Source organism: Zosterops lateralis (assembly GCF_965231275.1).
Source record: "Zosterops lateralis genome assembly, chromosome: 7".
NCBI lineage: Eukaryota > Metazoa > Chordata > Aves > Passeriformes > Zosteropidae > Zosterops > Zosterops lateralis.
In genome coordinates, this window is record NC_139767.1 from 1803539 (window position 1) to 1825276 (window position 21738).

General features: G+C 51.5%; 1 protein-coding gene across 1 annotated transcript; it reads right to left on the reverse strand.

Annotated features, from left to right (window-relative positions):
* Positions 1-4839: 4839 nt before the first annotated feature.
* Positions 4840-18333, reverse strand: ASB18 (ankyrin repeat and SOCS box containing 18; the record flags this gene model as incomplete). The annotated part of the gene is made up of 6 exons (XM_083865798.1): positions 18223-18333; positions 15022-15559; positions 13215-13482; positions 6476-6974; positions 5846-5959; positions 4840-5025 (listed from the first exon to the last, which is right to left on the reverse strand). Exons 2-6 carry the CDS (start codon positions 15329-15331, stop codon positions 4840-4842), a joined length of 1377 nt encoding a protein of 458 aa, XP_083721924.1. The 5' UTR covers positions 15332-15559; positions 18223-18333.
* Positions 18334-21738: the final 3405 nt, after the last annotated feature.

The following is a 21738-nucleotide window of genomic DNA, read 5'->3' on the forward strand; positions in this document are numbered from 1 at the left end:
ACTTCCACTCCATGCTGCTTTTTTTTTTTTTTTCTTCTTCTTATTTTTAATTTTTCCCCCCATCACTCCTCCCTTATTCCCCAATTTCCCCCTTTTCCTCTCCCTCCCCCCCCCCCTTTTTTTTTTTTTTAAACAAACTTCAAGGTGCTTGAGATTTTCGGGTAAGGAAGAAGAAAAAAAAAAAAAAAAAAAAGAAAGAGATTAAAAGGGTAAAAAAAACTCCAAAAAGCCACGGTATAGTAAAAAAAAAAAAAAAATTTGACTTCAATATTCTCGGCTCTTATCTCGAAATTCGTTCGGATAATGGGAAATGGGCTATTTTAAAAATAATTTTTAAATGGCTATATATTTACACACTACACACTGGAGTCCGAGTATTTGAAGAGCCTTACAGGAGACCTTTACCAAACACATCGCCACGGAGAGTTTGGTGCTGGCAAACCCCACGCACTCTCTCCTTCCCGGCTTTTCGTGGAATCGAGTGGAGAAATCCGCCGGTTAAAAAAAAAAAAAAAAAAAATTAAAAAAAAATCCCGAATAAAAGTCTAAAATATTCCCAGGTCAGAGGGGCACCGTCTCATTAAAACCAGCGCGGTCCTGAAACTGCACTGCAGACATTAAAGTGCAGTATTTTTCAATTAGAGCTGACGAATTCAATCAAAATTCCATAGATTAGGATGAAATGAGGCATGGGTCATTTACAGGGGAATTTAATTGCAGAGCCATTAGACAAATAGTATATTTGCCATTCTCACATTATCCATCATTTCAGACATCAATAGAAGGAGCAGCATCTTTACTAATACAGCAGCACTTCCCAATCCTTGCCTGTAAACACTCCCTTTCCCCACAGCTCCTGATTATATCTGATTTCATTTAAAGCCATGGGGGATTATAAATGTTCCTGCAATCAGGTTCATTAGGACTTCAAAAATCTCATTTCTGATTCGCATCGCTTTGCGGATCACCCAGCGCAGCCCGCGCTTAAAAAAAAAAAAAAAATTGAAATAAATAAATAAATATTTTAAAAAAATCAAACGCTGTTTCATTACCGGGGCCACTTCGGGGTTTGATTATCACCCTGACGAGCTCCTGCTCAGATGGTGAGAGGCAAACTCGGCTTCCCACTGGGATAACCATCCCCCCTGCATCCCAGGGGGGGCTCGATCCTGCTCCAGAGGGTGCCCGGGGAGGCAAAAAACACCCCAAAAAACATCAGACGGGACGGCAAAACCTTTTATTTTTTAAATTTTTTTTTTTTTCTTGTGGGAGGGTGCGCATCACTCCTTAATTCTCCCCAGCTCCTTGCAATCAGAGAGGTGTGTGCAGCAGGGCGGGGAATTCCCATTATTTGGAAATTGTTTTGCAGCTGGACCATCGGTGCTTTAATACCGCAGGGTGGGAAAACGAGCGGGAGCAGCCCGAGCACACACACACACACACACCCCGAAAAAAAAAATCCTCGAGGAGAGACAAGGTCTCTGACATTTTTTTCCTTAATAGCAGCTTAATATTAAACGCCTTTCATAAACCACGCACATCCAGATCTACTTACTTACAAAAAAAAAAAAAAAAAAAAAAAAAAAAAAAAAAAAAAAAAGAGAAAAAACACAGAAAGCCTTCATTTCCCCCAAATGTATGGCGTGCGCAGCGCTGTGTTAGCTGCCTCAGTAATTTAATTGGAATGAAACGTGAAAAATGTGTCATTTTTTGAAGAATTTATGCATCGCTTCCTGGAAATCTCATTGTCTTAACTAGCAGCCTACTGTGTTCTGTTTAGCAGGCATAATCGCATTTTTATGTGTCTCCGTATTAGAAGTTAATGTGACCTCCCGTCTTTAGCTGCTGGAAAATAATAAAATAACTGAAAAATAAGATAAAATAAAATAATAAAAAGAAAAAAAAATTAAAACGAGCCGTTCCTCACAACATCTGCATCAAAACAAGGCGCCGCCAGGAAGGAAAAAAAAAATCTATATTATGGATATCTATATCTATATCTATATCTATATCTATATCTATATCATCTATATACCGCCCGGCAAACTTATCAACCCCAGCCCGGAGCATCATCCCACTTGGAGCATCATCATCATCATCACCATCACCATCATCCCATCAGGAGCATCATCATCACCACTATCACCACCATCCCGCCCGGAGCATCATCCCGCCGCCGCGCCCCCCCCGCCGCCGGCGGAACGGCGCGAACCGGAGGGAGAGCCCCGCCCTCTAAAAGGCTCGCAGTCGGTTTTTCAGGGCGTTTTTTGCCTTTAAATCCCATTTTTCGGAGTGTTTTTGGGGGGTCTCGCGCGGGGTCCCGGCTGCCCCCGACGGCCGAGCGCAGCGCGCCCCCTGCCGGCCGCGGGGAGCCGCACACCCCCCACGTCTGTCCCCCGTCCCCTTGTCCCCCTTGTCCCCCTTGTCCCCACTGTCCCTTTGTCCCCCCGTCTCCTTGTCCTCCCTGTCCCCCTTGTTCCCCGTGTCCCCTCGTCCCCTTTGTCCCCCCCTGTCCCCTTTGTCCCCCCATTTTCCTCCTGTCCCCCTTGTCCCCACTGTCCCTTTGTCCCCCTCTGTCCCCTTGTCCCCTCTCTCCTCTTGTCCCTCCTGTCCCCTTGTCCTCCCCAGCACGGCCCCACAGCGCTGTTCCGCCCCCTCTGATGTGTGTTCCCCCCCTCCACCCCTCTGGATTTGGGATTTTGGGGGAGGATGGGGTCAGCTGGTGGGACACTCTCTCTCTCCCCCCACCGTTTTCATACGGAGGTAAAACGTGACGTTCTTCCCCACGCAAAAGGTGAAAGGAGCAGCAAAATTTAGGTTGGGTTGGTTGACCCGAGAGGGATGGCTCAGCCAGGATGTGTTTTCCCTGAATCCACAGCAATCCTCACCAAAACAAAGCACAGAGTCAAACAGCCACAGATGTCACAAAGGGGTCACGGAGATTTGGGATGGGGCATCCCCCTGAGAGACACAAAATGCTGGGAACACGGGGCAGCATTGGCAGGGCTCTTCTTCATCCAGGGAGGGCCAGGGAAGTTGTGGAAGCAGCAGGGGGAAGCTGAGAGAGGGGAAGAATTCTTTTTGCTCCCCACTGCCATGTTCCACGGGCTCTGGGAGCCAGGGATGAAATGTCCAGCCAAACAAATGAAAAGGAGTTATCTATTTTAATATATACATATATGATTATATATAATATGGAATTATTTATATATGCAATTATATATAATATATATCATATGAAGCATATAAAACATATATTATATATAATATTTTAACATTGTATATTTATATTATATTAAATATATATTATTATATATAATGCATATAATATAATATATATTTATATATATTTAAATTATACAAAAAATATACTGCATACGAATTTGTGGGATAATTAAAAAAATAACTAAGCAAACCCAAGTGTAATTCAGCCTTGGGAGAATTTTGGGGAGCACTGTGGCATGAGGGCAGCTGCTTTCCCAAGGGAAGCTTGTGTGCCCATCCTTTGGTTCAGCAGGAATTAACCTGAGGGTGTGGGGAAAACCCCAAATCCTTGCTCCTCCTGGTCCCTTTGGCCAGATCACTGTGGGAAATGCAAACCCAAACTCCACCATTTGGGGTTTTCCAGCCCCTGTGGGGACAGTGACAGGCACAAGGGGTACAGGAGGGGCTGGTGCATCCCATGGGAGTGGGGAGATACAGGGAGTTGTGTCACCCTTCTGCAATGGGACAACCACAATATTTTTGGTGGCTCCTACATTTAAAAAAAATGAATTTTAAATCTGTTTTAGGATCTGTATTAATGCCACTGGACTTATCTCAATTTTCATTTGTTTGGCTGGACATTTCATCCCTGGCTCCCATAACCCATGGAACATGGCAGTGGGGAGCAAAAAGAATTCTTCCCCTTCTCTCAGTTTCCCCCTGCTGCTTCCACAACTTCCCTGTCTCTCCATGGATGAGAAAGAGCCCTGCAAATCCTGTCCCATGTTCCCAACACTTTGTGTCTCTCAGGGGGATGCCCCATCCCAAATCTCCGTGACCCCTTCGTGACTTCCATGGCTGTTTGACTCTGCTTTGTTTTGGTGGGGATTGCTGTGGATTCAGGGAAAACACATCCTGGCTGAGATTTATCTCGGGGGATTTGATGCTCACCTGGGCTGGTTTGGGTCCCCAGGGCTGGTCTGTGTTCCCTGGGCTGGTCTGTGTTCCCTGGGCTGGTTTGGGTCCCCAGGGCTGGTCTGTGTTCCCCGGGCTGGTTTGGGTCCCCAGGGCTGGTCTGTGTTCCCCGGGCTGGTTTGGGTCCCCAGGGCTGGTCTGTGTTCCCCGGGCTGGTTTGGGTCCCCAGGGCTGGTCTGTGTTCCCCGGGCTGGTTTGGGTCCCCAGGGCTGGTCTGTGTTCCCCGGGCTGGTTTGGGTCCCCAGGGCTGGTCTGTGTTCCCCGGGCTGGTTTGGGTCCCCAGGGCTGGTCTGTGTTCCCCGGGCTGGTTTGGGTCCCCAGGGCTGGTCTGTGTTCCCCGGGCTGGTTTGGGTCCCCTGCCTTGTCCTTCCCTTCGCACACCTGAGGAGCCCCCGGCTGCTTTCCAGGGATCCTTTACAATGAGCATTATTCCTGCCAGCCACTAATCATTTTATTACTCTTTATAATCGATTTAAAGCACAACTAGAAAGGGGAAAAAAAGAAAATCTGTGCAAATATCCAGCCGAAAGCACGTTTTAGTCCTGCTGTAAATCCCTGGAAAACAGTCACCCATCACGGAAAGCTGCTTGGCCTTCCCTGGCAGAAAGAGACGCTCCCGTGCTCCATGGGAGGGCTGGGTTTGGAGGCGGATCTGCTCCCTCACAGCACCAGTCCTTGCGGCTCCAGCAGCAGGAACTCCCGGAGAGCCCCGGGCAGGGGCAGCAGCGGGATGAGGGAGTGGCAGCGGCCCCCGAGGCGGGCGCGGATGGCGGAGCGGCAGAGATGCTGCAGGCAGCGGGCACGGCCCGCCAGCCCCAGCACGGACTGGTAGAAAGGCTGGTGCTGCTGCGGACAGAGAAGCAAAGGCCATCATCACACACCCGGGCTGGGTCTTTTCCCGACTCCCAGAAAAGCTGGAGGTGTTCGGGGATGAGGATCTAAGGGGAGGAGGGAAGGAGCCCGGGTGTGGCTGTGGGTGGGGGGTGTGCGGGCACTGACACGGCTCCACAGGGAAAGGGTGGGTGAGGAATTCTGGAATTGTCCTGTGGGAGCACCCTGGGGACAGCCAGCCTTGGGGAGGGTGCAGCAGCATCCCACAGAAAGCCTGGGTAGAAGAGACCCAGCTCCTGAGACAGGGAAACAGAGCAGGATTGGGCTGTGCAGCCTCGGCCTTGCCTTAATTTGGGAAAAAAAAATCCTTTCTCCCACTCCCCAGAAGGAGCTGGAGGCTTTGCATTCCAGCTGTCCCTCACAGATGTGGGGCCAGGAGCCATCCCAAATCATCCCAGAGCAGGCTGGCTGTACCTCTTGCACGTCCAAGCAGGAGCCTTTCCACACCAAAACGAGTGGTGTGGGCTCCTGCTGGGAAGTGCTTTGGCTCCAGGGTCACTTCCAGAGGCTGAGAGTGGATTTTATGGCAGCTCAGGACAGGGATGTGGGGTCTGAGGATGGTGGAGCTGAAGGGATGCAAACCTGGAGGGATCAGGTGGGTGGTGCTGCTCTAGGGAATATTCTTTTTGCTTTTTTCCTCCATCTGAATGAAGTCTGGGTGGGGAAAAATAAACTTCTATTCTGTGGGGAAAACAAACCCCTGTTCTGTGGGGAAAATGAACCCTCGTTCTGTGGGGAAAAGCCCCTCCCTGTGTCTCAGCCACCCCAGCCTCACCTGGAACACCTCCTCTGGCACGGCCTGGGCCCACTCCCGGGACACCGGGATTTGGGAGTAGGAATTGAAGAGGACTTCAACGACCTCCGGCACAGTAGCACAGGATTTCAGCACCTGGCCAGGGACAGTGGGAGGGCTCAGAGGGGAGCAACATCCCCCTGCTGCAGCCAGGTTTGTCCCACCCCACCACGCTCCAGGCTGGGACAGCCCTAGGTCAGGATCAGGCAGGTGTAGGGTTTGTCTCGGTGCATTTTTGGAGCTCCTGCTCCATCCGTGGAGTGGTGGGAAGTCCCGCCCTACTGAGGCACTCCTTCCCCTGGATGCAGCCCTTGATCCTTATTTACATTTTTGGCTCGTGCCTGACGAGGCAGGATAATATTTTCTTTATGGTTTGATGTAAAATCAATGGAACGTGGAGCCGTGAGGCAGTTCGTGTGCCAAGACAGTTCCTGAGGGAAAAAAATCCCTCTGAGCCATGCTGGCTCCATCCCACCCTTCTGCTGGGCCTTCATCTCCCTCACTCCTCAACCCCACAGTCCCCTCTCCCCCAAATTCTCCCACCTTTCCATCCCCCAATCTCCCCACCACAGGGTGCGAGGGGATCCGCGGGCGCCGCTCTGGGGCCGGTACCTTGCCGAAGGCAGGGGGCCAAATCCTCTGGGAGCCGTGGTTGAGCAGCAGCTGGACGGTGACGTGGGGACGCCGATCCCTGTGGGCAGCAGCTCCCAGCAGGGCCCATCTCAGCGGGGACACGCCATCGTAGTCGATGGCGTTGGCGTCGGCCCCTCGCTGCAGCAGCAGCAGCACCAGCCCCGCGTTGGCCGCGCCGCAGGCCCGGTGCAGGGGCCGCCTCCAGCCCTCGTCCCGGGCCTCCGGGTCGGCGCCGTGGGCAGCCAGCAGCTGGAAGAGCTGCAGGGAGTCGTCTCCCGGGCCCGGGGGCTGCCCACAAAGGACGCCCAGGGCCGTCTCCCCGCGGGCGTTGCGGGCGTCGACGCGGGCTTGGCGCCGCAGGTAGAGCCGGGCGTGGTCACACAGACGGTGCCGGGCGGCCACGTGCAGGGCCCGGTCCCCTCCCGCCTCGCTGGGCAGCTCCACGGCCGCCCCGTGCCTCAGCAGGAGCCTGGCACACCTGCAGGAACAGGGGTCAACCTCCAGCGGGGGGTTTTTGGGGTGGGCTGGGCTGGAGACATGAGGGATGCAGGGGTGGCGTGGAGCTGGGGCTGTGGAGCTCAGGGATTTTGGGAGGGAGCAGCACAGGCTGGGCAGTGTGGCACTGTGACCTGGTGCCCTCCACAGAGAGGGCAATGGTGGTTTGGGCAATATCTCCCTCTGCCCCTGGATCAGCATCATGCATAGAAGGACTGTCCTTAGCCATCCTGACCACCCTTGACTGTCCTTGAATACCTTCACCACCCTCGACCATCCCTGACCGTCTTTGATCATCTTCAACCATCCTTGACTGTCCTCAACCATCCCTGACCATTCTTGACTGTCTTCAACTATCCTTGACCACCCTGACCATCCTTGGCTGTTCTTGAATACCATGACCATCCTCAACCATCCTTGACCATCCTCAACCATCCTTGACCACCTTGATCACCCTTGACCACCTTGAGTGTCCTTGACCATCCTCGACTATCTTGACATCCTTTGACTATCCCTCACCATTTTGGAACACCTTGACCACCCTAGGCCCACTTGCTTGGATATAAAAATGGATTTTCCTTCTCCCTTTGAGGGAGCCCCAACACCTGTGTTGTGCTCGTGGTCCAGAGGATTGTGTCTTCACAGAATCATGGAATATCCTGAGCATGGAATACCCTGAGGATCATGAAGTCCAAGGAAGGAGCACCAACATTTAACCTCCCCCCACTGTCTCTTTAATTTTCATTTAATGCACTTTTCCTTCAGCTCAGGTGTCACTGCAGCCTTGTGTGAGGGTTCTGGGCTGACACAGAAGCAGCACAAGGGGGAGAGAAGTCCCAGCCTGATCCCTCCAGCAGCAGGGAGGGGGAAGAAGAGGAACCCAAGGGAGGAAGGACAGCACAGGGATATTGTTTGTCTTCCCTGGCCCAGGGGAATCCTAACATATGCAGGAAAAACATCAATGTTAAAATAATGAGATAATATTAATAATAATATGCAGTGCAGGATCTACAAACACCTCCCTGGGCTGCTTTTCCTATTCATCTCAAGCCTGCGTTTCAAAAAAAAAAAAAAAAAAAAGCCCCTGCAGGATCTTTTCCTGCAGCCTGGGCAGGTGTAATGCTCCCAGAGGTGCCAGCCCCCACCAGAGGCATCCACCACAGTTACTCTGCTTGGGGTGTGGCTGTGTCTGTGTGAGACTGGATTTAGGTGGGGTTGTGCCATTCCCAAAATCCTCAGGTCTTTAATTTCCAAATTCATCTTTTGCTCTAGGATGCTGAATCCCCCTCTCAAGAAATGTTTTGTCACCTTGAGGCTTTTTGGGGGCTTGCTGTTGGAGGGGATCCCTCAGACACTCAGTCTCTTTCACTGGTTTTATCCATCCTTGTCAGCAGGGAATTTGTAGACCTGATTATAATTATTCTCTTGGGATCTCTCTGGATTAGCTTAATCCTGATGTCACAGGTGGCTCTGGCACCCTAAAATAATGCATTCAGGGCAAACCAAGGCATGGTTCTTCAGGAAAAAAAAAAAAAAAATTGCTGACTTGGCTGAAAAAAATGCAGCAGCCTAGGCCAGGAGAAAAATCCCCTTTTGTTCTATTTTCCTTCTTTTTTGGGGGGTGGATCATGCTTAAAGCATTCCCAGGCAAGGAGGCAGCTGTGCCCAGAGACCTTGGGCACAAACATTGCCCTGGTTTGGGTGAGAAGATTTCCACCTGCACAGGCAGCATGGAGAGATCATTACTCTGCCTTTAATTTCCAAGTGAAGAATGGATCACCCAGCAAAGCCAGGAACTGCATCCAGCCCAGAATCCTCACTGCGCCATGGTTTTTTTCCCCACATCTCTCACTGTGCCAATTCTCCCCCTTGAATTCTTTCAGAGAATTCAATCCTGGGAGCTCAGTTCCTCTTGATCTCCTGTTAGACATCCCAAATATTCTGCTGTGGAAATGCCATCCTTCCCAGAGGCTGCAGCACTGCAGGGTTATTCTTTATGGTTATCAGGTTCCAAGGCTCACTTGCTGGAAGAAACCCAAGCAGCTTTATATTGAATTTTCCCCCTGGGTGCTCCTCCCTTGGCACAGAGGGAACATTGGCAAGGAGTTATGAATAAGGGATGATCTCTTCCAGTGAATGGACAAGGTGGGAGCCAGGGAGGAGCTTTTGCCTCCTGTTTGGATATCTGGGCACCAGCAGGTTCTGGGTAGATGCTCTTGTTAACCTTTGCAATCTCTGTTCATGAATTCATGAGCTCCAACGCTTCACCAGCACTTCTGGCTTCCTGTGTGTTCATTCACACCCTGGTTGTTGCCACCAGATTAGACTAAAATCCCAATATAAATCCCTAAAATAAATTAAATAAGACCCAGGGATGGGTTGCTGCTTTTTAAAAGGCTCCTCTCCAATTTGCTGGGACTATTGAAGGAGTATACTGAGTTCAGCTTTCTGTTTATCTCAGCAGAAATTCGGTGGCAAAACACATAAATTTGTTTTCTATCCAGCCCGGTACCTAATTTTGACTAATTTAAACTCACTTCCAGGCCATTCCCAACCCATTTGCAGGTGATGGGTGATGTGTCCTTGCTTGGGCAAGTCACTTCTTAGGGTAAAGGAAATTTGTGGTGAGCGCTGCTAGTGCTGCACCTCCGCCCTGCCCGGGGCTCCTGGATCAAACGGAATGGGAGAAAATTATCTGGGATTGATTTTTTAAAAAATTTCTTCACCCATCAGAGAGCCAGGGCAGGATGTGCCCATTGCCCTCCTTACGCCAGGATGAAAAATACCCAGGCTCGGAAAGAGGGATTTGTTAGAAACGGGATGCGATGAACAGCCAGCAGGAGGAGCAGGAGATTGGGGCAGCGGAGGCCGGAGGAAAATTCCCGTCCCAAAAAACCACTCAGGCCTCAGTTTCCTTAAGGAAAAACCTCCTGTTTGTTTTTTCACTCCCGTCCCCGGGGTCGGAGAGAGGTTTTTCTGTAAGACCCCTCATTTTATCACGTCTCAGAGAGCGGGACCACGCCTCGGGCTGTGCCCCGTGGCTGCTTTGGGGCTCTTTATTTCTTGGTCAGGACCCATTAAGGAGCTGCTCTTCTCCAGCTCCCAAAATGACGCCTCCAAACGCTCCGAGTGTTGTATTTAGCAAGGCTAAGCAGAGCAGAGGATGAGGTTTAGCACTAGATGATGCTAAATGCTGGTTTTTCAAGTCCCTGGGCTTTGTTTTCCTTGCAGTGCTGCTCATTCCCCACAGCCACAGGGGCAGAGTGTCCAGGATGGTGCTGGAACAGATGGAGGGGGCCGGGGCCTGGCTCCACTGGGTCAGCAGACATCTCCTCGGCATTTGGGAGCCTTGTCCTGACCTTTCTAGGCATCTTGCTGCCTTCCTGCTCAGCTCCTGTTCCCTGCTCATTCCTCCCACCCTGTTCCTGGCAGCCCTGGTGCTCTCTCCCTATCCCACTGCTCCCTGCATGGAGCCCCTTGGATGCTGCCTGAGCTCCTGCATTGACTCATCCCACCTTTTATCCCCCAGCCCTCAGCTCTGGGGGCTTGGGGGAGATTGGATAACTCTGCTTCCAGCTCCCAGGGTGGAGGAAGGCTTGGAGAAGGGAATTGCTCAGTTGTGTGGAAGCAGGGGTGACACCTCCTTGTCCCATCCCTTGGCTTCACAGAGCCCTGTTCCTGACGTGCGAGGCTGGAGAAGGGAAATTCCTCTCCAGGCAGGCTCTCCCTGGTCTCCAAGGAAGCCTGGGATGCTTGGGGGGATCTGAAGGAGGACTCTGCAGATGTTCAGCATCCCTTCCTCCCGTGATGGGAGGCAGGAGCCATGTCCTGCATCCCTGCCAGGTGCCTTCCCACCGCCCCGCGCTGCTCTTCCCTCCCCGCCGCCGCCAACAAGCCTCTTCCTCTCCCCCTCAATTATTTTTATTTTATTTTTTTTCGGGGTGCCAATAAAGGCAGGTGCCTTTAATCATCCCCAGCTTTAAGAGGGAAAAGGGAGAGCGCCAGGGAGAGAGTGCAGTGAATTTAGAGACTCATCTTACCCCACCATGTTAATTATCTCGGCTGTAAAAAAGAGGTCAAGGAGAGGAACTCTACTAAATAGGCCGACGTGTGCATGAACAGCTCCTAAAGTGAAGAAGGTAAGACTGAACTTTACTGGAACTTTTTTTTTCCCACCTCTTCAAAAAGCTCCTAGATTAAAGCTCTGATATCCTTTTTGTTGAAATCTCATGGATTCTGAAGCTCAAATGGCTGGAAGGAAGCCCAGATAATTTTTTTTTATCCCAGTCACTGAGAGGCTCAAAGGTTTTAAGTCCTGCCCCCATGGTGAATTGCCGAGTATATGGGAATACAGAAGAACCTGGCACATAGGTGTTCTGGCCATTGTTATCGAGAGGGAGAAAAATAAAATAGCTCTCTATGTAGGTCAATGACCTGCTCTTTGTTGTCACTAAAAAATTAAGGATGACCTAAAATCTACTACTCAACGAAAAAATTAATAAAATAAAAAAAAGGGAGGCGAGGTAAAGTAGTCTCCCCCTAATCAAAGAGGAAATGTTTGTGTTACCCAAAGCTTGACCTCCTCAGTCTCTAACTTTAGCAAAGTCTTTGCGATTGAAAAAGCAGTGGTCGAAACCTCAAACCCTGTCTGAAATGTCTATTAATTTTTGATCTTTCAAGGGAGTTGGCTTAGTTATTGTAGAAGCCCCCGTAGTGCCGGGCGCCGTCGTTAAGGGGCTCTCAGCATTTCCATTATAAAGCCCCAATATTCCAGGGCTTGCAACTCAGCTGTTGCCACGTCGGGGCTGTCTGATCTCCTTGGTGGCTGTGCTGGCTCACCTGCCATCCCCCTCCAGCATGCAAATCAGTGAGAGCAGCTCTGTTTTTTAATACATATATATTAAATTGTATTTTTTTTTTCCCCAAGCTTGAAGCAAAACCAGGGCACCTGGACCTCTGTAGTCTGGGACATCCTCTGCATGCCCTGGATTGGTTTGGTGGCCCCATCTCTTCATGGGAAGGAGCCTAAAATCAGGGAAGCACTGGGGTTTTAGGATGGGGCTGGAGGATGAAGGTTAGGGTGTAAAGGGAGCTCAGGTGAAGGAGTTAAAGCCAGCTCTTGTTCATCACAGAGCTGCTTGTAGCACCCTCCCTTTCCCATCCGGCTCCTTACAGCCCTCGTGGCACCAAGGATGCATTGGATTCATCCCTAGATTTTTGGCTGAACCAGAAGCTGATTAATATTTGATTTTTGGACATCTTGCAGAGGCTCTTACTGATAAGCAGGGATGAAGCTTTTCCCTCTCTGGCTGCTTCCCTTCTCTAGAACACCCTCCCTGTGGCATGGTCCATGAGATGTTGGAACTTCGCTTTCACCACCTACTCCCAGTTCATCCTGCCTGCCTGGAGGGGAGACAGTTGGAGCCAGGCTGGCATTTCAGGGAAGCTGGCAGGTGATGGAATTCACTGTGGCCCTAAGAAGTTTCATCGGGGTAATATCAAGTGGCTGAGCTTTTAATATTAAAAAGGAAAATATCCTGATTCTGTGTGTCTAACAATCCAGGCACTTAAAGTCCTACAGGAAGGTATTTTTGTGTGTTTTTCCAGGCAATTTTTATGCTCATCTGTGTGATGCTGATCCAGGGGGAGATGTGGATGTACATAGATGGGCCTCAGCCCTGACTATGAACCAAGGTGGATCTGTACATGGCTTGTGTGAAGTGAGAGGGTGGGAGCATTGCTCCACATCCCATAAACCCATCCTGGGGGAAAGTGTGCTGGATCTGGGATGCAGGACATACTAATTTTAGGAGAAATAGTCAGGGAAGAGGAGGAAGGAAAAGCTGAGGCTGGGTTGCTCCTTTCCATGGGAAGAAGACAGGCTGTGCAATGTGCCTGGCACCAAAATATCCTTGTTCTTTAGTCTCTGCCGTGGCAGCTGGGAGATGTGGGAGCACGTGGAAAGCCTTGCTGTGGATCATGTCATCTTTTTTGCTTCCCACAGGCAAAACTCCTGGGCTCTGTGCACAGGGGATGCACAGTGAGGTTGTCACGGAACCCCAGAATGGTTTGGGTTGAGTGGGACCTCAGAGCCAAATTCATTCTGCCATGGGCAGGGACACCTCCCACTATCCCAGGTCACTCCAAACCCCATCCAGCTGGGCCTTGGACACTCCCAGGGGCAGCCCCAGCAGTGGGATGCCCATGGGATCCCTCTCCTTACCGCAGGGAGCCCGGGGAGGTGCAGAGGTGCAGCGGGGCCATGCCCTCGTCGCTCCGCAGGTTGGGGTCGGCCCTGTACTCCAGCAGCAGCTCCAGGCATTGGCTGTGTCCCCCCTGGCAGGCCCAGTGCAGGGGTGCCTGTCCCCCCGGGGCCAGGTTGGGGTCGGCCCCGCGGCGCAGGAGGTGTCGCAGGCAGTCGGGGTGGCCGTGGCGGGCGGCCAGGCACAGCGGTGTGCTCAGCTCCCACCGCTCCTCCAGCGTCCACAGCCCTGCAGGACACGGCATGGGGTGAACCCTGCATCCCCAGCCCTGCCTGCCAGCCAGCTCCAGACTCTGCTTTTCCTGCTTTTCCCTGGCAGATTTAGGCATGCCAAAGGGGACGGTTGCACTTGGTGGCTCTGACTGCAGTTGGCTGTTGGAGTCCAGAGCATCTCTCTGGGTGCCCTGGAAAGTCACAGACCTCGGCAGAGAGGCCTGGGACCCGAGCAAGAGGGTCTGGGGTCTGTGCAGGGGGATTTGAGACCCTGGCACAGAGCCCAGAAAGACACAGGATTTGATTTCAGTCCATGAGAAAAACTTTCAACACAGAGAGGAATTACAAGTCACAAATGTGTAACAGACAGTAGTGTAGTTTATCATCAAGTGGAAAATTTTGTAGTTTTGGAATTTTTAGAATGTAGGTGCAGGGGAACAAGATGGAGGATTTAGGGTGGCACCCTGAGTCCTTCTCCTTCTCCCTTGTCATCCATTTTCTGCAGTGATGTGGGCACGAGGTAGTTTGAGGGGATTGGGTCAAAGTAGAAATGACCCTCTTAGTATAGTTACTAGGCATTGGTATGAAATGGTAAAAAATAAGTATGTAGTTATCTGTATAAAAGCAAAGTGACCTCCCATCGTGGGGGGATTGCATCGTGTCTGAGCTGCTGCGAACACCTTGGCCAGAGACAAAGAACTTGTAAGATAAGAATTAATAAACATGTGAGAAACCAGAGAAAAAACTAGACCTTGAGACTCCAATTCATTCTTGTGCCAAGCACAGACTCAAAGCCTTCAGAGGGCAGAGGGCAAAAAAGACCCACTGAAAGCACCACCTGAATCTCAGGCAAAGAAAGCCAGCAAACCTGAGATTGGCAAGAGAGGAAACAAAATCCCCTTGGTGTGTGCTCATCCAGGAGCAGGATTGCATGTGGGATCAGATGTACAAACCAATGCCCTGCTGGCCACCAGGGCACATAGTCCTGTGTGGCAGGAGCCAAAAGGCAGATCCTGAATTTCCCAGGAAAGGAAAAGCTGTCTTTGCTGGGAGGGTGATGGAAGGCTGGGCTTGGGATGTGCTGGGTTTGGGATTGGCCAGAGTGAGGAATTGCATTTCCCAGCAGCTCCAGGGACTCCTGGACCATCTCCTGAGCATGGTGCTCCATGAGCACCTGGGACCCTGGGGAGATCCTCTGGGACCATCATCTCCATCACCCCAGGAGGGTACCAACCATCCTGAGGGCATCTTATCCCTCCCAGACAGGAGCATGAGGAATTTGGGGTCTGAGCCCTCCTGAAACCATCCCCCAGCTACAGAGTGGCTAATCCCAACCTGAAAACATCACGTGGATGCACAGATTTTACACTTCCACTGGGTTAGTACAGTCCAGAGGAGAATATTAAAAGTGATGAATATTAATGGCCAGAACTGCGAGCTAACCAGAAACCTTGGGAACATTTAAGGCACCTAAATGCACTGCACCTCTCCTGTTTAGGGTTAGTAAATACCCATTGATTTCATTTTCCTGGCCTGGCCTTTAAAGGAAAAGTACCTGAGAGTCCATAAGAGGCTTGGCTTTTCACCTGCCACTCCAGCTCATTTTTACTGATCTCAAAGACCAGGTTGACATCCAGGTGGTATCGCTCAGTCAGGACCTGGAGGCTCCTCAGGTCTCCTGTGACCAGGGCTGTGTAAAACCTGAAGATGGGAGTGTGAGGTGCCAAGGGACACTCTGGATCCAATTTAGAGGAAATCCTCAGCTTTGTTGTCACAGCTCCTGGTGGCTCACTCATTCCAGTGCTCCCTGATGTGCAGGTCCTGGCTGGGGGCATGGTCAGGCTTTTACAGTTCATTGTTTCCATCCTCTTGGCTCATTGTCTAATTATAATGCAGCCCAGGCTCTGTTGTGGAGTATTTATAACTCCAGAGGGGTTGGAGCATGATGGACACGGGCTACAATGAGGGCCAGGCAGTCACCAGGCCACGCTGCAGCAGCACCTCTTGGATTCAATTGCTGGATTATTTGGAGGCTCCAACTTGGGACAGGGGTGTTTAGGCTGGGAGGAAAATGGTGCCTAGTGTTTAGGAAACTAAAAACAAACAGGAAAAAAAAAAAAAGAAAAAAGAAATTTAATCACCTGCTGTCTGTCCATCCCCAATAACTTTATTTGTGTTCTCTGAGCTCTGGGAGATTTTTGTTTTCCTCCTCTATTTTCTTTTTTCCACGAAGGTACTCGTATAAGATTCCACTCTGGTGGTTGCTCTCTGGAAAAATCTGGGCTACGTGTTACTGGCCCAGCCTGGAATGTTGGGATGTCCCTGCAGGGATGCAAAGGCCAACGAGGTACAAATCCTCCTGGGGCTTTGGCAGAGGAAGCTGCTCTCGCAGACAGTGCCTTGTATAGGAGAGAGAAAGCACCCAGAGCTTTCCCTGTTCCCGCTTCCCTGAGGCTCCTTTCCTCAAGGTCACCAGAGAAATCCAAGGTGGGGACAAGAATAGAGATTGGTGTCTTGTGACTTGGAGGCTCGGGGTGACAAAGCCTCTCCCAGCCCTCACACCCACCTCTTTGGGGAATAAACCCAAAAAACCCAATAAACCAAATAAACCTGGTCAAAGCAAATTTTGGGATGTTAAACCAGAGCTGGAATGCTGCATAGTTCCCTCTGTGTGGAGTCAACCTGAGGCTGGGAGAGAATTTTGGGACCTTCCTGGGGATCCTGAGCACCCCTGGATGAACATCCCCGTGCTGCCAGAGCCACCTGAGGCTCCTCTGTGTGTGTGTCCTCAGCATGGCTGTGGTGACATTCTGGCCCTGCAGGCTGTGCAAGAGCATGGAGCCCCAAAAACTCCATGGTGTGTCCATGCAGGATGGGGTGTGCTGAGCTAAGGGGTTCTTGGTGAAGGACCTCCCCTTAAGGTCCCTATTCATGGGAAGCAGCATTGGGAGATAATTTGAGACCATCCTAGATGGTGTCCCCTCTTTTCTCCTTATTTTCCCCTTTGTCTCAAGGCCAGCATTCCCACCTGGCTATCCACCACCTCTCCATTGGTTTGAAGCCTCCAAACCCCCTCGTTTTTCTCTCTGCTTTTACCACTTGTTGCTGTTGTGCTCCACCCAGCCTTTCTGTGCCCATTTCCCCCTCTGGTATTAACTGCACTGCTCTGGCATGAAAAACACCCTCGTTATCCCCTGGGCTCCTTCAGCCAGCACAGGACAAGGTTTGGAGATCCAGGGAAGGGCATAGACAGGGATCATTTACCTCAGGAACTCGTCCCAGAGCCCTGGCTGGCTTTTCCTCTCACTAGCAATCCTGGAATATTTTTGTGGTGACGTGGAGGAATCCTGCCCTTGCTCACATGCCCTTGCTCACGCCAAAGGGATCACCTTCCCCAGGCAAGGATTACCTCCTGGGTAAATTTAGCAGGGAGCCCAGAGCTTCTGGGCCAGACGTGGGCTAATTTCTCTAGTGGGGTGTGTGTGTGTGTGTCTGGCACTAAATTGCCCTTGAGAGTGTTGAAACACCCCCTGACCCTTCTCCATCAGCATCTATTTGCATATAAACGCTCGAGTCTGGGCCAGGATTAACTCGTGGCTGAGGGAGGGGGTTAAAAACAGCCTGGGACAGCCAGAGTAGAGAGAAAAGGTGCCCTTGGCACACAAGACCCTGGAGTCTGAGCTCCTGCCGGCCAAGTCAAGCACTGTTTCCCCCCAGGAGTGGAGAATGATGTTGGGATGAAGCGATGCTGCTCTGGATTTAAGGGGAATGCAGCTGCACAGGCAGGTGGGATTTACTGCAGAGAGGAGCCAGGACAGCTGTGGAATATCCTGGGATTGGCCAGGAGCAGGGAGAGAACCCTCTAGTGGGGTTTAGGAGGAAAATTGAGGGTGTTTCAACTGCTTGTAAAGTACATGTTGCCTTCAGGTAGCAAGTTTGGGTGGTGGAGGAAACCCCCAAGCTGTGCTGCAGGGCCTTGGGCACATCCTCTGTCATCACAGCTTTGTGATCCCTGAGAATCTGAGGGTCTGATCATGCAAGAATTAAGCCTGGGCTCATCCTGCCATGTCCTCACTTCAGCAGGGATGCCCCTGCACAGCCCAGTGTCCCAAGAAGGGGTTAGAGTGAGCACTTGTAGCCTCGCCCTCATCAATCCCCAGCGCGGGGGGAGCATCTCCACTTTCTCCTCGTGCCCGACTGTTTGCAGAGCACACCTCATTGAACACAACATTAAGCATTTCCCTTCCTCAGACCAAGTGTGTCTATTAATAATGGCTTAAATTGCCTGCTCCAGCTTCCCATTACCAGGAAAACTCATTCCTGGCACAGGCAGGAGCAACAACACAGCAGCAGCAAAAGGGGTTTAGAGAAAGCTTGTCCCCCAAGTTCAGCTGCCAGACAACGCAGTCCTCACTTGGGGCAGATCTCAGCCCTCCTGCTTCCAAAAACCCCACAAGGCTGTGTTAAAACATCCAGATGTGCAGAGCTCCTGGCACCACCACCCCCCTGATTTACAGCTGCCCTCTGGCAGCAGGGAATGGCATTGTTATCATTACCATTATTATTTTCCAGGGAAACTTCCAGTGTGGTGCAGGAGCCCTCAGCACTGCCTCCTCCAGAGAGGCTGATTCAAACCTTGCATCCTCTCCTAGCCCCCCCAGGTAACCCAGACAGGGTCCCTGTGATGGCAGTGTCCCCCCACACCCCACAGCTGTGGGCAGGCAGGATGGCAGTGCCACCACTGCCCCAAACCTACCTGGGAGCGATGTGAGGGCGGCTCTCCTGGGTGATGGTCACTCATCCCCCCTGGGTCACCATCCCTGGCCAGGCAGAGGGAGCTGTGAGGCTCAGTGCCCTTTCTGGGAGCCAGGTGCCACCTTGCCGAGAGCCAGCCTGCCCCCAGCACGTCCCCACGTTTATATTTGCAGCTCCCCATGTGACAGCACTGCCCAGTTATGCGGGTTGGGCTGTGGGACAGCCCCTGCCAGCACACACGTCCCTGTCCCTGGGCCTGGGGAGGGGGCCATGCCTGTAACCTCCCCTAAAATACTCCTGCAGATGCTGCTGCTGCTGCTCAGCTCTTCTTTAAAAGCTGCTGGCCCGGTGAAATATAAACTCGTCCCCAGGCTGCATTGATTTTGTCCAGCTTTTATCGGAAATTAGATGATATTTAAGCATTTCCCTCTAACAGCTCTATATAATATGAAAAGCTCCTGTGCTACAGTTAGTTTGTAGTGGCCCATCTTTGTCAGATGTAAATAATTCAACCCCCCCCCCCCCCCCCCAACTCTTTCCAGTTATAACAGCACTATTTTCCTTTTTTCCTCCTCTTGCCATCAATCATGGTAATAAATTTTTTAAAAGTAGCTCTTAGCTTAAGTAAAAACCCAAGGTTTCCCTTCTCCCCACCTCCCTGCTGAAGAGCTGCAGCTGTGTTAATTATTCCCTGGGAATTCAGTCCTGGGGCACATCCTCTCTCAGAGATGAAGGGGAGCCCTCCCAGTTATTTAACCCCTGGGTTATGTGCTCATGGAATGTCACCCTGTGTACCAGGCTGGAAAAGCAGCTCGGGCTGACCCTCCATCACGTGTCTGCCACACAGTCTCAGGATCAGAGGCTCCTTGTAGGGTCCATAATGTGGGATTTCCTCCTGAGATGGGGGACCCCAATCTGTGATCTGCCTCATGTCACCATCACCACCCACAGACTGCCACCTAAAAAGGGTTTTATAAAGGATTATGAGGTGAGGAGCCAGCCCTGGGCATGGCAGGACTCAGACCCCTTTTTCCCCGGCTGATGAAATCTGGAGCAGATTCACCCTTCTCTGGCTGGAATTCCATCACAGTCATTGCTCTGGGAGGTGGAAACAGAGGAGCTGGATGGCCACCATGAGCTCCAACAAGCCCTTGACTTGGTTTCGAGTCATCCTGAGCTGTTTTGCTCCTGAGCACAATCATTTTTTGACACCTGAAAGCCCAGGTAGTTATGGAAGTTATTTATGGGTTGGAGGATGTGTCTCCCGAGCACACCCTAACTAGAAAGTTATGGAGATAATTGCTTGCCCTTTGGCATGCAGAAGAAAAAACCCAGCCATCCCTTACTGCCCACAGCCATTCCTGGGGGATTGATTTATCCCTTGCCACTGGACACCTCAGAACTTGGCCTGTCAGTGTTAATTAGTGGGGCCTTGGCCTGGCTCATCAGGGCTCCCACCTCTCCTCAGAGCAGCTGCACTTCCAGGAGGGAAGCACCTGGTTTGTGCTGGGCTCTGCCTCCATCCCTGCCCCTCTTCCCATCACCCGTGGGGTAAGGGCTGCAAATCACTGCTCGTGTGGTGGGAAGAGCAGCTGGGGCTGGGATCATCTGTCAGGGCAGGGACCTGTCAGCACAGTGTCCCCACGGCCACCCCCTGCCCTCCCCGAGCTGAGCCCCACTCTAGATCTGGAGGAGGGAGGGTGCCGGGACTTTGAGGTGTCCCCAATGGGTGAAATGTGTCACCAGCAAGGCAGCGACATCCCAGGGCTGGGGCATCTGGGGAGCAGGGATGGGTTTGTAAACAGAGCATGGGATGGTGGCTCAGGGCAGGACCCTGCTTTAGGATCCTGGGTGGGTCAGAAATGACCCTGTGAGGCTCGGGCAGGTTTTGGGACCACGAGTATCCACAGCAGTGACCCTCCAACCCACCCTGATGGAGGGCAGGGGCTGCTCCCTGCGGGGGTGATGTGGGGGCCGCCACACCGGGGCTCCATCGGGCTCAGAAACTACAGCAAACCCCCAGAATTCAGGGGGGCCTGATGCCTTTTGGCATTTCTCCCTGCCCAGCACCCCCTCCCTCCCTGAGGAGCTTTTTGGGAGCGGAGTGGTATCATTTGGGATGAGCTGTGTGAGTAATTAGAGTAATTATGGGTGTAGCTTCCCAAACTTGGTGCTGAGTGGGGCTAATGGCTCGTTTGCTCCATTCCCATCTACTGCTGATCGCCCAGCCCTTTCACTGCTCCAGTTATTCCTAAAGAGAGGACAGATTGCACCCAGGCCTTAACCGCTCCTTAAACTTTCGCTGGGGGTTTAGAGCCCACCATGCCCAGTCCAGTGTCACTGTCCAAATAGAATTTCTCGTGGTTTTTTTTTTTTTCCTCATTTCACCCCATTCTCTTTTCTTTTCCCTCAGTATTTTTTTTTTTTCTGTTTTGATTCCTGGAGTTTGAGCTTGAGGGTTTTTTTACTCAGAAAGCCAAAATTCCCCTCCGTTGGTGGGGAGGCACCGTGGCTGTGCCTTGCTCCAGAGAATCCCACAAATAACGCTGTACCTGGGCTGGGAATGCCCCTCCTGGCCACACCAGGAGTTTTCCCTGCTGTGCTTTGGGTTTCCTATTTGAAGGTGATTCACCAAATGGATAAAAGCTTTGGACTCAGAATTCCTTGGGTTTTGTCAGCTGGTTGAAGGATTTGAGGTGGCTGCAGGTGGTGAAAGCAGCACTGGAAATCCTTTTCCTTCCTGCTAACCACAGACCAGCTCTATCCATGCCAGAGCTGTGGCCCTCCCAGGATAAGAAAGTGACTTCCTTGGGTTTGTTTTTCCATCTTGCTGGGACCTGGCTCTCTTCTCCAGGCTCTCCTTGGTCCAATTCCTTGTTTGCTGTTGATTGTTTTGTGCTCTGGTGCTGTTGTGGGTCCCTTCATTCCTCCTCATATTTCCATTAATCCTGGTTGCCTTTTCCCTGCTGGGAAAACTGGAGCAGGGTAAATCTTAAAGCGAGGAAGCTGGAAAAGAGCATCAGGAAATGCTGGTCTGGAGCTGCCCTCCTGGGAAGGGAACAGCCTTATTTTGGGCTCCTCTCCCCCTTTGCTCCTGTGTGCATTTAGTTGTGTTGTTAATGACGATTTTCTTGCTAATTTGAGTAACTTGAAGCATCAAAACTTGTCAGGAGAGGAGACTCCGACCCATAGGAAGCTGCAAGGTTTTGTCTGGAGACGTGCAGAGGAGATTAGGGACAGGATAAGTAATTTTCCAGAGGATTTGGAAGAGTTGGAAAGGATGTGGAGCTGGCATTTCCATCCTTTGGCTTTAAGGCTTCTGGGTAGGTGTGTGCAGAGCCTGCAGTGCCCTCCCCCAGGGTGGCACCTGCTTTGGGGCGGGGTGTGCTTCTCTCCATGCTGCCACATCCCCTGGAGTTTTCCCTGCTGTGCCAAGAATTTCAGCCCAGAGCCCCACAGGCACTGTCCAAACCCTAACAAGAGCCCCAAGTGATTTGGGGATTTTATGCAGCTTGTT